This window comes from Halichondria panicea, chromosome 15 (genome assembly GCF_963675165.1).
Source record: "Halichondria panicea chromosome 15, odHalPani1.1, whole genome shotgun sequence".
Lineage (NCBI taxonomy): Eukaryota > Metazoa > Porifera > Demospongiae > Suberitida > Halichondriidae > Halichondria > Halichondria panicea.
Window position 1 is genome coordinate 2,311,481 of NC_087391.1, and position 11,395 is coordinate 2,322,875.

At 40.4% G+C, this 11,395-nt stretch overlaps 2 protein-coding genes and 1 long non-coding RNA gene across 5 annotated transcripts in view; 2 read left to right on the forward strand and 1 right to left on the reverse strand.

Annotated features, from left to right (window-relative positions):
* Positions 1 to 11,395, reverse strand: part of LOC135348967 (lysosomal cobalamin transporter ABCD4-like) — a 40,992-nt gene that overhangs the window by 23,776 nt on the left and 5,821 nt on the right. Inside the window, exons 3-24 of one of the 3 annotated variants that reach the window (XM_064547396.1) lie at positions 11,002 to 11,129; positions 8,747 to 8,886; positions 8,493 to 8,609; positions 8,184 to 8,309; positions 7,941 to 7,991; positions 7,833 to 7,875; positions 7,723 to 7,774; positions 7,481 to 7,602; positions 7,169 to 7,260; positions 6,667 to 6,789; positions 6,429 to 6,562; positions 6,263 to 6,316; positions 6,053 to 6,201; positions 5,599 to 5,653; positions 5,092 to 5,138; positions 4,888 to 4,940; positions 4,557 to 4,633; positions 4,331 to 4,446; positions 714 to 4,182; positions 374 to 529; positions 171 to 221; positions 63 to 105 (exon numbers count right to left, since the gene is read on the reverse strand). In XM_064547396.1, coding sequence (XP_064403466.1) covers positions 4,117 to 4,182; positions 4,331 to 4,446; positions 4,557 to 4,633; positions 4,888 to 4,940; positions 5,092 to 5,138; positions 5,599 to 5,653; positions 6,053 to 6,201; positions 6,263 to 6,316; positions 6,429 to 6,562; positions 6,667 to 6,789; positions 7,169 to 7,260; positions 7,481 to 7,602; positions 7,723 to 7,774; positions 7,833 to 7,875; positions 7,941 to 7,991; positions 8,184 to 8,309; positions 8,493 to 8,609; positions 8,747 to 8,886; positions 11,002 to 11,129 — 1,745 coding nt within the window. In that variant the 3' untranslated portion in view covers positions 63 to 105; positions 171 to 221; positions 374 to 529; positions 714 to 4,116. Of the gene's footprint in view, positions 1 to 62; positions 106 to 170; positions 222 to 373; positions 530 to 713; positions 4,183 to 4,330; positions 4,447 to 4,556; positions 4,634 to 4,887; positions 4,941 to 5,091; positions 5,139 to 5,598; positions 5,654 to 6,052; positions 6,202 to 6,262; positions 6,317 to 6,428; positions 6,563 to 6,666; positions 6,790 to 7,168; positions 7,261 to 7,480; positions 7,603 to 7,722; positions 7,775 to 7,832; positions 7,876 to 7,940; positions 7,992 to 8,183; positions 8,310 to 8,492; positions 8,610 to 8,746; positions 8,887 to 11,001; positions 11,130 to 11,395 lie in introns of those variants that run through there. The other 2 variants (XM_064547397.1, XM_064547390.1) reach the window with 2 other exon arrangements.
* LOC135348984 (uncharacterized) lies at positions 99 to 872 on the forward strand. The gene is made up of 3 exons (XR_010398835.1): positions 99 to 269; positions 409 to 585; positions 732 to 872. It is a non-coding gene; the product is annotated as an uncharacterized LOC135348984 (long non-coding RNA).
* Positions 9,021 to 10,931, forward strand: LOC135348972 (solute carrier family 15 member 4-like). The gene has a single exon (XM_064547402.1). It carries the CDS (start codon positions 9,057 to 9,059, stop codon positions 10,737 to 10,739), a length of 1,683 nt encoding a protein of 560 aa, XP_064403472.1. The 5' UTR covers positions 9,021 to 9,056; the 3' UTR covers positions 10,740 to 10,931.

Here is an 11,395-nt window from a genome sequence, read left to right on the forward strand (position 1 = left end):
GATGCGAAAACATACGTAAGAGCCGCTAATTACAGTGATAATATATAGCTACATAGATCTACTCTGAGCAGTTTGTTAGCCTTCTCTCTCTCATTTTCTCCTCCTCTGATGGGGAGGAAGGAGAGTTGGTTAGTGAGCACAGCTATATAGTCTGACACACACTGACTTACTGGTAGAAAGCAATGGGCTCCGCATTTGCTCTCACTTGAGTGTGGTGGAACCTGCATGTATACCAAAAGATTGCAAGAAAATTAAGACAAATTCTAAAGGTGGGATGTCACGTACACAGTATGTTATTGCAACTTGTAACAGTTTCACCATTTTAAGAAGGCTTAGTACGTGCATGACTTTTACGTCCATCGTTATTCTTAACTTAGATCGGCTTGTAATGATAGAAATATCTCCTAGGAGTCACCTGAAGTCTCCCTCCTTCTTTTCCTGCTGGAAGATGGGACTCATGATGACTTTGTTGATGAGTATGCTCAGAGCAAAGAACAAGTAGACACCCAACACCCCATACCAACCCAGTCTGCATGGACGCAGTTGATGAAGTACTATATACGTACTGAAATAACAATAAACCAGGTACATGTATAGACATGTCCCAGGACTTACACAGCAGCTCATCATGCTGTGCAGGTGTAAGGTACAAGTATTAACGCTTACATTATGTACACGTATACTAAAAGAAATATACTGTATATGCGGCTCACCCAACAAACATTCTGTAGGAGCAGTAAGCGGTGAGAAACGGTTGTATTATGATCTTGGGTAACAGTGACTGATCTGGTTACAGAACCTGTCCACATCCTGAGTGATTCGCTGATCCCTGCAAGATAAAAAGAATTCAGCGAATTCAGCAAACACATCACCACCTCTTTAACAATAATAATATAGATACATTGTGTACTGAACTGCTGTTACGGGTTGTCTATTCTCCGATCAGTGGTGTTGAGGATGTAGTAAATGATTCCAGCGGGCATGGAGGTATCGAGTGATGGTAGCCCTCCAGCGAACATACACCAAACCTGCCACAAGCTTAGCACTGTATATGTGTAGACGTGGGTGTATGTCGTCTCTATATATAGGACATTGTGGTATCAGTGCATAGCACAATTAAACAATACTAATAGTTTTACAAAGCAGCACAATAGTATTTTCAATATGTGACTTGACTATAGTTTACAAAGATCATTATTGTATAGTGATCATGTTCTATCGGTCAACAGTACAAAGACAAAGTGCACAGACAAAACATGTCGTCAAAGATGAAGGAACGTTCTATGTTGATCAACACTACAACTGACAAGTTAGCTCTGTCGTCGAGACAATGCTGTAGGTTGAGCTATAAACCAAGACGAGTGTCCTCAAAGGGAGCTGTGCTTGTGCTAATATGGGTAGCGTTGGTGACAGTGAATTTAGGAGCTGGCTCATCGCAGACAGCGCAAAGAACACTGGTCTCGATTGTGTACTCGAATATTAATGGTATTTCGGATGTAAATCATATAAATCTAAGGACATTTCGGTACATTAACTACGCTCTCCCGATTGCTGCATGGCTATTAACTGCCATCATATCCGGGTGGATTGCTGACACAAAGATTGGAAACTACAAGACAATAAAGCTCGGACTGATCGTACTTTTCTTAGCAACTATTCTTGATTGTATATTGACACTAACTCAAGTCAATCAGTCAAAGGCATCTTCATGGTACCCAGCGGTCGAGACTTTACCGAAATGCCTCGTATACGTAGGAAATGCTATTGTCATAGTTTCCTCAATTCAGCTGGGTTTGGATCAGATGCCTGATGCTTCCTCTGCAAACATCACTAGCTTTATAGCCTGGTTCACATGTTGTGCTCAAGCTGGAATCCTAGTCTATCAAATAGGAGATAACATAACACAATGTTGTCATGAAACATATATACAGATGTACATTAAGCCTGCAATAAGCTTGCTATCTGTTTTATGTATGACTATTGCTCTTTGCTTGGATTTCCTTCTCTCTCCAAAATGGATAACTAAGGAGCCCACATCTTCACGATGCTTCACATTGATATATCAAGTGTTCAAATTTGCTACCAAACACAAAGCTCCCCTCAATCGCAGTTCTCTAACATACTGGGAGGAAGACATACCTTCTAGAGTAGACCTGGGGAAGTCAAGGTATGGTGGACCGTTCACTACAGAGCAAGTTGAAAATGTAAAAACTGTACTAAAAATGTTCATAGTAGGCTTACCTATGCCCATAATAATGGTATCATATTTTCTTTCCAACTACATCATCCCATACTTCCGAACAAGTGTCCATTACTATTCAAACAACAGTTCAAACTTAACCCAGTGTGCTTCCTACTATTCAAACAACAGTTCAAACTTAATCCAGTGTGCTTCCCTGGATACTGTGACTAGTTTATCATGGTGGATGATACTCTCCACAATCGTGCATGAAATTGCTGTCTACCCTTTCCTCGTTAAGTGGATCCCTACCATTCTGAAGCGTATCGTAATCGGATCGCTACTGACATTACTCTTAAACATTACATACCTGGTCATTAGTGCTGTGCAGGTTGCTGATGAGAATAAATCTATTTTCACTGGAATAATCGACACTTTCTGGATAGAGCTGCTTCACTCCATCATATCAGCACAGATTGTACTGCTACTGTACACAGCAATGCTGGAGTTCGTATGTGCTCAGACTCCACAAAACTTAAAAGGATTTATGATTGGCTGCATTTGGTGCGTATACCCTTTGACAAACATTCTCGCTGCATTCATATTCTCAATACTAGTTGCAAATTGCACCTAAAAGTACTGCACAGTGATTTTCTGCTCAATTGCAACGGGATTGTCGCTGATAAGTTCGATATTGATGTGTTTTTTGGCCTACTGGTACAAACAGAGAGTAAGAGACTCTGACGAAACACAGACACCTTACACTTGGGTGGAGGGAGTGTACAGAAAATACTTTCCGGAAAGTTCGTAGACATACCCGGTAGTTTTCTATACTTAGCGAATATAATTATGAATCGTGTGAAAAAATGCAATGCAGGTCGTAAGTGTGAAATCACGAATGTATAATAATTATTATGATAATAATTTATTTATAAGTATATAACAAAGTGTGAAAGAAAGTAAAAACAACACACGTAAATTCCGAGGGGCAAAATATTCGTGGTTGAACACAACGAAATTTACCTGCAGTGCAAACAGTAACCAGCCCCTAAAATGACCCACTATACAGTAAGTGAAAAATTTTTATTGTATAGCGGGTATATTTCGAGGGTATAAATGTTTGTGGTTTTCGCGGATTAGGCATTAACCGCGAATTTAAATATTGCATGCATGCATGCTGCAAAAAGGGCGCTATTCCACGAAAATTAAATCCGCAAAAACCTTTCTAAAGGCATTTCCGCGAAAATTTTATACCCTCGAAATATATACCCGCTATACAGTATAGTGCATATGAAATCACAATAGGCCCTGATAAATTATGCTCGAAATAATTTAGCATAATACTGAGGTGGGAATAATAGGAATCAATGTCGATTTTAAGTTTTGCACGTCGTCATGGCAAAAAAATGGCTAAAGGTGAGAATATATTATGTATCAGTTCAAGTCAGCAAGATAACACTGAGAATCGTGATTACCATTATAGCTCTGGTAATTTTCGTAGGGAAAAATATTCGTGGTTGAAGCTCTGACCACAAATATTTTACCCACGAATGAAGCGACCTGCCACCTTTACCTGCAGTGCAAGCAGCAACCACGAAAATAGTATCCACGAAGTGACTAAATATTGCTCAACCACAAATGTTTTGCCCCGAAAATTACCTGCTATACAGTATATTAATTGGAAGGTGCAACTGTAAGTGATTATTGTAATCAGCGTAAGTGCCACTTTATTAATAGGACCTTCAGTACGGCCTGGGATCGAAGCTACATAATCTCCTCGCTTATGAACTAGTCTCGCGGGCTATACTTTGAAAACTGAACAGTTTACGAAGTATAGCCCGAGAGACTAAGTTAAATTGTAATTAATGAGATTCATTGTTGGATTGAACAAAAAATAAAAAACGAAATCACAGCTTACTACACGAGATTGGTATGGTTTACTTATACGATTCTTGCATGGTCCACAAGCCATCAATTTGTACGGTCAGTATTTGGTGGTGGAACTGCAGAGAGAGAGAGAGAGAGAGACGAGAGACGATAAAATCTCTAGTAGCTAATTAATTGTTGATCAAAAACGGTCTGCAAGTTGTAAGGGGAAAGTTGTAAGGGGACAATATCTTGTACTAGTTGAGTACTCGAGTCTTTACTGACCTGCTTGAGAGAGGACCTGTGCCCCACACTCAGCAATGTGATGTTGAGGCTCTTTAGGGTGGAGTAGAACAGACCTTCTGTCTCCTCACTCAGAGCAGAAGTGGCCTCGTCCAAAACTACATTAATTGGAAAAAAAAACTTTCTACGGGCTAAATTTTGAGAATAAATCATTATCATTATCAAACTGCATGGGCCGTTCAGTGCATGAGGTCTACACAACACTCACAGGCAAATGGCGGCTGGTGATAAAACAATCGAGCGAAAGAGATCCTTTGAGCTTCACCGGGGGAAACGATGTCATACCTATAGTACATTAATTGTGAAATATGAGCACAGATCATGGGCAAGTTGATATCATTGATGTGAATTCATACAAAATCACTACACATACAAACTAATGATTACTAATGGCATAGGAAATCAACACAGCATGAACTATAATTATGTTGTTGTACATGTACAATGTCGTGTATATAGTCATGTTCCCCTACTTCCCACAGTAGGAATTACAGTGAGGTTTCTCCTACTAAGAGAAACCATGATAATTGTTATCTCACCAGTTCTCTGCCACAGTAGCTGCAGCACCACCAAGCCTGTTCCGCAGCTGTGCCTGTAACCATAGATATGACCATGTGGAGTCTGTGCAAACCACACCATTGTGTACTGGAATGCCTACATGCATGTGTTGGGTCACTATCTACCACTATGATAATTATTGTATGAAGGCTGCACTTTGCTAACAAGGGTATGCAATATCTTACCAAGCCTGCCATTTCAATTGCCTCATCGATATTGTCTTTTGTGTACCCTGCAGAAGGGAATGGATTATTTCATTATAGAGTGAGCCAATGGCTAGTTGAAACATGGTGAGACCACAATACACAGAGCTGAGACTGTATTTACACACACAAACGAGTATAGCCACAGCTGACCCAGGATACCATAACAAACTTGTGTGTTACTAAAAAGAAACTGCATGTGCATGATATGGTCATTGTCCAGCCATGTTGATATGGCTTCCCATACTATGGAAGGGCAGCTAAAGTACTGTAGCTAGAATTGAGCTAGAAAAATTGAACCCACATAATATTAATGATCATGAAGTATTGTACACTCAAATTTCAACAATAATTATGTTTAACAGTCATCACTCATGTACCCTTAGCAACCATAATTTTGTTAAAATGGAGGAATGCTGAATGGAGGCTGCACAACCCAGTAACTATATGACTATGTACTTGTCAGTTGGGCAATAATTTGGTGCTTACCTAATCTGGGTGAGTGGTCTTCAGTTTCCTCTTTAGGGGACTCAGGATAAGCAATCTGTAGCAGTGAACAAAAGTAGGCCTAAAGGTGCTATTCAGTATTGTGTTTACTTTATCTACTTTAATCTGCGCTATGAGATCACCTAGCAACAAGAGATAAGAAATCACACAGAAACATAAACAGTAGTGCAGACTGATAGTAAATGACTCGCTCTTAAAAGGAAACATGCCTGTCTCTTGATCTTAACAGTTTGCGTAACTGTATTAGCGCAATCAAGAAGTGAACATGGAAAGTAATCTGTAACAGAAACAATTATCTTCCCATTCAGGCCCTGTTTATACTTGTCACGTTCTACTCAGTGCTCATTCACATGCATGCATGGTGTCCCAGCTGCAGTTAGTGTAATGGTCAGACTCACTCAAGAGGCCTGGTATTATAAATTAGGATAAGTTGTACCTGGCTAGCCAGAGAGCCGGAGGTGAGGTATGTCTTCTGAGGTAAGAACATCACATAATGATGGCTCCCATCACAGCACAACTGAGCAAACCCAGTAACCGGTTTCCATAGTTTCCTTAACACCCTCAACAATGCAGTTTTACCAGTGCCTGGAATGCAGAGGTATAATTACACATGTGGTAAGCATCTCCTCACCAACAAGTCACTAACCTGTTTCTCCAAGAATGAGTATATTGCATCCCTTTGTAAAGTTGAAACTTAAATCTACATGGGTGATGATGGACGTTGTTGTGCATGGAGCAAAATACAGCGGTTCATATAATTATTACGTTACCACTGCACCAAATTGACAGTGTTCATGCATGCAATAACATGCCTTGTGCTAGGGTGTGTTTGGAGTGAGGGGGTGATAGTGTAAGGTTGTTCACTACAGCGACAGTCTCTAGACAAGCCGGAGACACTTTGGGCAGCAGGGGCGGAGCTGAGCCGGGAAGTGACAGCTGGCAATCGCTGTGGGTAACAAGATCACTATATATTACGCTCAGTGAACAAGACACATGAAGCAACCTAGGAATGACACCAAAACTTTCCTGCTGCAATACTATTATAGTCACCTTGGCTGTGACTTGTTTGCCATGCCCTCTAGTCCGCCTGACTCCTCCTCCTTGTCACCAGAGCCACACCTCTTCTTATCCTCTCGCTCCATTTCCTTCAACACCTCTATTAGCTCTCCCAGCCTGCAGAGACAGGACAGCTTATAATATTTCATTAATTAATTATACTACGACATGCACAACATTCATGCTACAATAGTCACAAGTACATGTTCAAGAGCTTAATTCTCCTTAATGTACGTGCGTATATAAGGGATACAGTGGTAAACCTCACAAGCAGCTCCACTGTTAATCCATTAATTAAATCGTGGATAGAAAGAAGACTGAAACACTGAAACAGTGATGCTTTTTGTACATCAACTGTTGCTATAAACATCGACTGTTTTTATAAGATTGACTTTCATACAGATCAAGACTACTACTATAAACATCAACAATTTTAGCTTTGACACAAACAGGACGTTACGAAAGCTCCAATTTATCATTGACTAGGATTAAGTACCTGTGAGTGAATCCTGCAACCTCTGCAAATGAAACAGCTGTGTCCACAAGCTTTGAAAATCCATTAAGTAGGTAGAGTGAGAAGAAGGAGTTCTGCAAAGCGAACAATTAATTACAAGTTGCACTTTGTATCCAGTCATTCGAGAGTATGTGGAATTCATTTTCAATAGGCCAATTGAACGAGCAGTTCAAGCATTTCTTTAATCTAGAGACGAACACACATGCACATGACCTACGGTTACCAAATGCTCCTGGCGCATGTGCACTGAGGCATAATTAATAACAGAGCAGGTTGGGAATGTAACCACCTCACCATGCTGACACTGCTGGCCAGGTCAGAAGCACTCATGTTGTCATACTTGCCCATGAAGACAGCCACACCAATGAGAGAGTAACTGATGACAGTGCTGGCATAGTCGAACATAAACACTGAGACTGTAGATAGATGAAATAGAATGAGTGTTTTTAACAAACAAGTATCCAAATAATGACATTGCATTGACTATGTAGTCATAAGCTGTGCAGATGCATACCTCATTTCAATATACAACTTACAGTTGAGAGGGAATTGCCAGTGCACTGATTTCAGTTGGGTCTTCAGCAGTACCTGTGAGATGCGAAAACATAAGAGCCGCTAATTAAAGTAATATTATAGCTATACATACTCTGAGCAGTTTGTTAGCTTTCTCTCTCTCATTTTCTCCTCCTCTGATGGGGAGGAAGGAGAGTTAGTTAGTGAGCACAGCTATATAGTCTGACACACACTGACTTACTGGTAGAAAGCAATGGCCTCCGCATTTGCTCTCACTTGAGTGTGGTGGAACCTGCACGTATACAAAAGATAGCAAGAACATTCTGTATGTAGGTGGGAGGTCATACAGTTGCAACTTGTAACAGCTTCACCATTTTAAGGATAATTATAGACTCTCAAGGCTTAGTACATTATAGTACATTATACGTTAACTTAGAATGGCTTGTAATGAAAAAAAAGAACAGAGATGTCTCCCAGGGCTCACCGGAAATCTCCCTCCTTCCTTTCCTGCTGGAAGATGACACTGACTATGGGACTCATGATGAATTTGTTGATGAGTGTGCTCAGAGCAAAGAACAAGTAGACACCCAACACCCCGTACCAACCCAGTCTGTATGGTCAGTTGATAAAAAGTACTAAGTACGTAAACATTATCGACAAAAGGTAGATACGTCCCAGCATATACACAATAGCTCATCATGCACCACACAGTGCAAGTATATAGGGGAGAAGGTACTATTATAAATGAACTAAAAAAATATGTACAATCTTTTAATTATTGTATACAGCTTACCCAACAAACGTTCTGTAGGAGTAGTAAACAATGAGAAAGGGTTGTATTATGATCTTGGGTAACAGTTGACTGATCTGGTTACAGAACCTGTCCACATCCTGAGTGATTCGCTGATCCCTGCAAAACAAAAAGGATTTTTTGAATTCAGCAAATTTAGTAACACACACCACCATCCATAACGATAATAATTAGTTAGACACTTACTTAATCAAAATTGTATACTGAAGTGCTGTTTCGATACAATAGTAACTTACGGGTTGTCTATTCTCTGATCAGTGGTGTTGAGGATGTAGTAAGTGATTCCGGAGAAATAGCGGGCATGGAGGTATCGAGTGATGGTAGCCCTCCAGCGAACATACACCAGACCTGCCACAAGCTCACCACCACTTTTGCACTGTGTGTAGATGCATGTAGGCGTGGTGTATGTCGTCTTTATGGTATCAGTGCATGCATGCATTTTATGTGTTAAACAATATTCATAGTTTTTACAAAGCACAATGGAACAACTAATTTGGTTTTAACATGTGACTTAAATAGAACAGAGACAAAGTGCACAGACAAAACATGTCGTCAAAGATGAAGGAGCGTTCTATTTTGATCAACAGTACAACTGACAAGTTAGCTCTGTCATCGAGACAATGCTGCAGGTTGAGCTATAAACCAAGACGAGTGTCCTCAAAGGGAGCTGTGCTTGTGCTGATATGGATAGTGTTGGTAAATTCAGGAACTGGCTCACCGCAAACAAATCAACGAACACTGGTCTCGATTATTGTGGACAGTTCGAATGGAACTCTAACTGCACTTCAGTGTATTAAATATGCTCTCCCGATTGCTGCATGGCTATTAACTGCCATCATATCCGGGTGGATTGCTGACACCAAGCTTGGAAACTACAAGACAGTAAAGCTCGGACTGATCGTACTTTTTTTAGCAGCTATTCTTGATTGCATATTGACACTAACTCAAGTCAATCAGTCAACGGCATCTTCATGGTACCCAACGGTCGAGACTTTACCGATATGCCTCAAATACATAGGAAATGCTATTGTCATAGTTTCCTCAATTCAGCTGGGTTTGGATCAGATGCCCGATGCTTCCTCTGCAAACATCACTAGCTTTATAGCCTGGTTCGTGTGTTCTGCTCAAGCTGGAATCTTAGTCTATCAAGTAGGAGGTAACTTTACACAAAATTACTGCCCGCTCCACCATGAAACGTACGTTAAGCCTACAATAAGCTTGCTATCTGTTTTATGTATGGCTATTGCTCTTTGCTTCGATTTCCTTCTCTCTCCAAAATGGATAACTAAGGAGCCCCCATCTTCACGATGCTTCACATTGATATACCAAGTGTTGAGATTTGCTACCAAGCACAAGGCTCCCCTTAATCGCAGTTCTCTCACATACTGGGAGGAAGACATACCTTCTAGACTAGATCTTGGCAAGTCAAGGTACGGTGGACCGTTCACTACAGAGCAAGTTGAAGATGTGAAAACTACACTAAAAATGCTCATAGTAAGCATACCTATGTCCATAATAGTGGTATCGTACTTTCTTTCCAACTACATCATCCCATATATATACTTGCAAATAACTGTCAGTGACTATTCAAACAACAGTTTAAACTTAACCACGTGTGCTCGCACTTCTCTTAAGGAGACTGTGACTAGTTTATCATGGTGGATGATACTCTCAACACTCGTGCATGAAATTGTTGTCTACCCTTTCCTCGTCAAGTGGATCCCTTCCATTCTGAAGCGTATCGTAATCGGATCGCTACTGACATTACTCTTAAACATTATATACCTGGTTATTAGTGCTGTGCAGGTTGCTAGTGGGAATAAATCTATTTTCACTGGAATTGACATTTTTTGGATAGAGCTGCTTCACTCCATCATATCGGCACAGATTGTACTGCTACTGTACACAGCAATGCTGGAGTTCGTATGTGCTCAGACTCCACATAATTTAAAAGGATTTGTGATTGGCTACACTTGGTGCACGTACTCTCTGGCAAGCATTCTCGCTGCAGTCACATTCTCAATACTAGTTGCAAACTGCACCGACAAGTACTGCACAGTGATTTTCTGCTCTATTGTAACGGGAATGTCGCTGATAGGTTTGATATTGATGTGCCTTTTGGCCTACTGGTACAAACAGAGAGTAAGAGACTCTGACGAAACACAGACACCTTACACTTGGGTAGAGGGAGTGTACAGAAAATACTTCCCAGAAAGTTCGTCGACATAGGTTTGTTATAATTACTTTTTTTTTTAACAGAAATATTATGTATCGAATGGAAAATTGCAATGCAAGTCCTCAAGTCCCTAAGTGTGACATACATCACGCGTGTGTGGTCTGTATATTATTTATTCTGTTTATTATAATTTTTAATACATAAGCAACATTAAAAACAAACCCATAATTAAATTAATGCGAAAATGTTTGCTTAGTGCATGAAATCATGTCATGCATAAATATTTAACGTATAGATCTAGATATACATACTCACAATGCATACAGATGTGATGATAACTGCCATTTTCCAAAGTGCTTCCTTGAAGATGTCTATATTCTTGGAGGTGAGGGCCAAGTAGAACTTGCTTGGAATTATTCCCATCTGATAGTAGTTGTACTCTTCTGTGATGGTGAAATCAGAGTGAAAGTTTGTAATAGAAGCCGCCCTCTAAAATAGCCCTGTTCCATTAACTCGTGCAGTAGACTCGCAAGCCACTCCCTTTTCTCTGATTGGACGGGGGCGGGAGAAAAGGGACTGGTGACTCTGGGACACATTTTGTGTCTCTACCAGAATTTGGGTAGAGATTATTCATTGATTTTTCCACGTGATCCAAAAATTGCGTGAGGTTAAGTAGAATTGCGTAGCCTGCAAAAGTGATCGCGGGCTT

Coding starts and splice junctions, on each gene's coding strand:
- LOC135348972 (XM_064547402.1), top strand. CDS start 9,057: ATGTCGTCAAAGATGAAGGAGCGTTCTATTTTGATCAACAGTACAACT.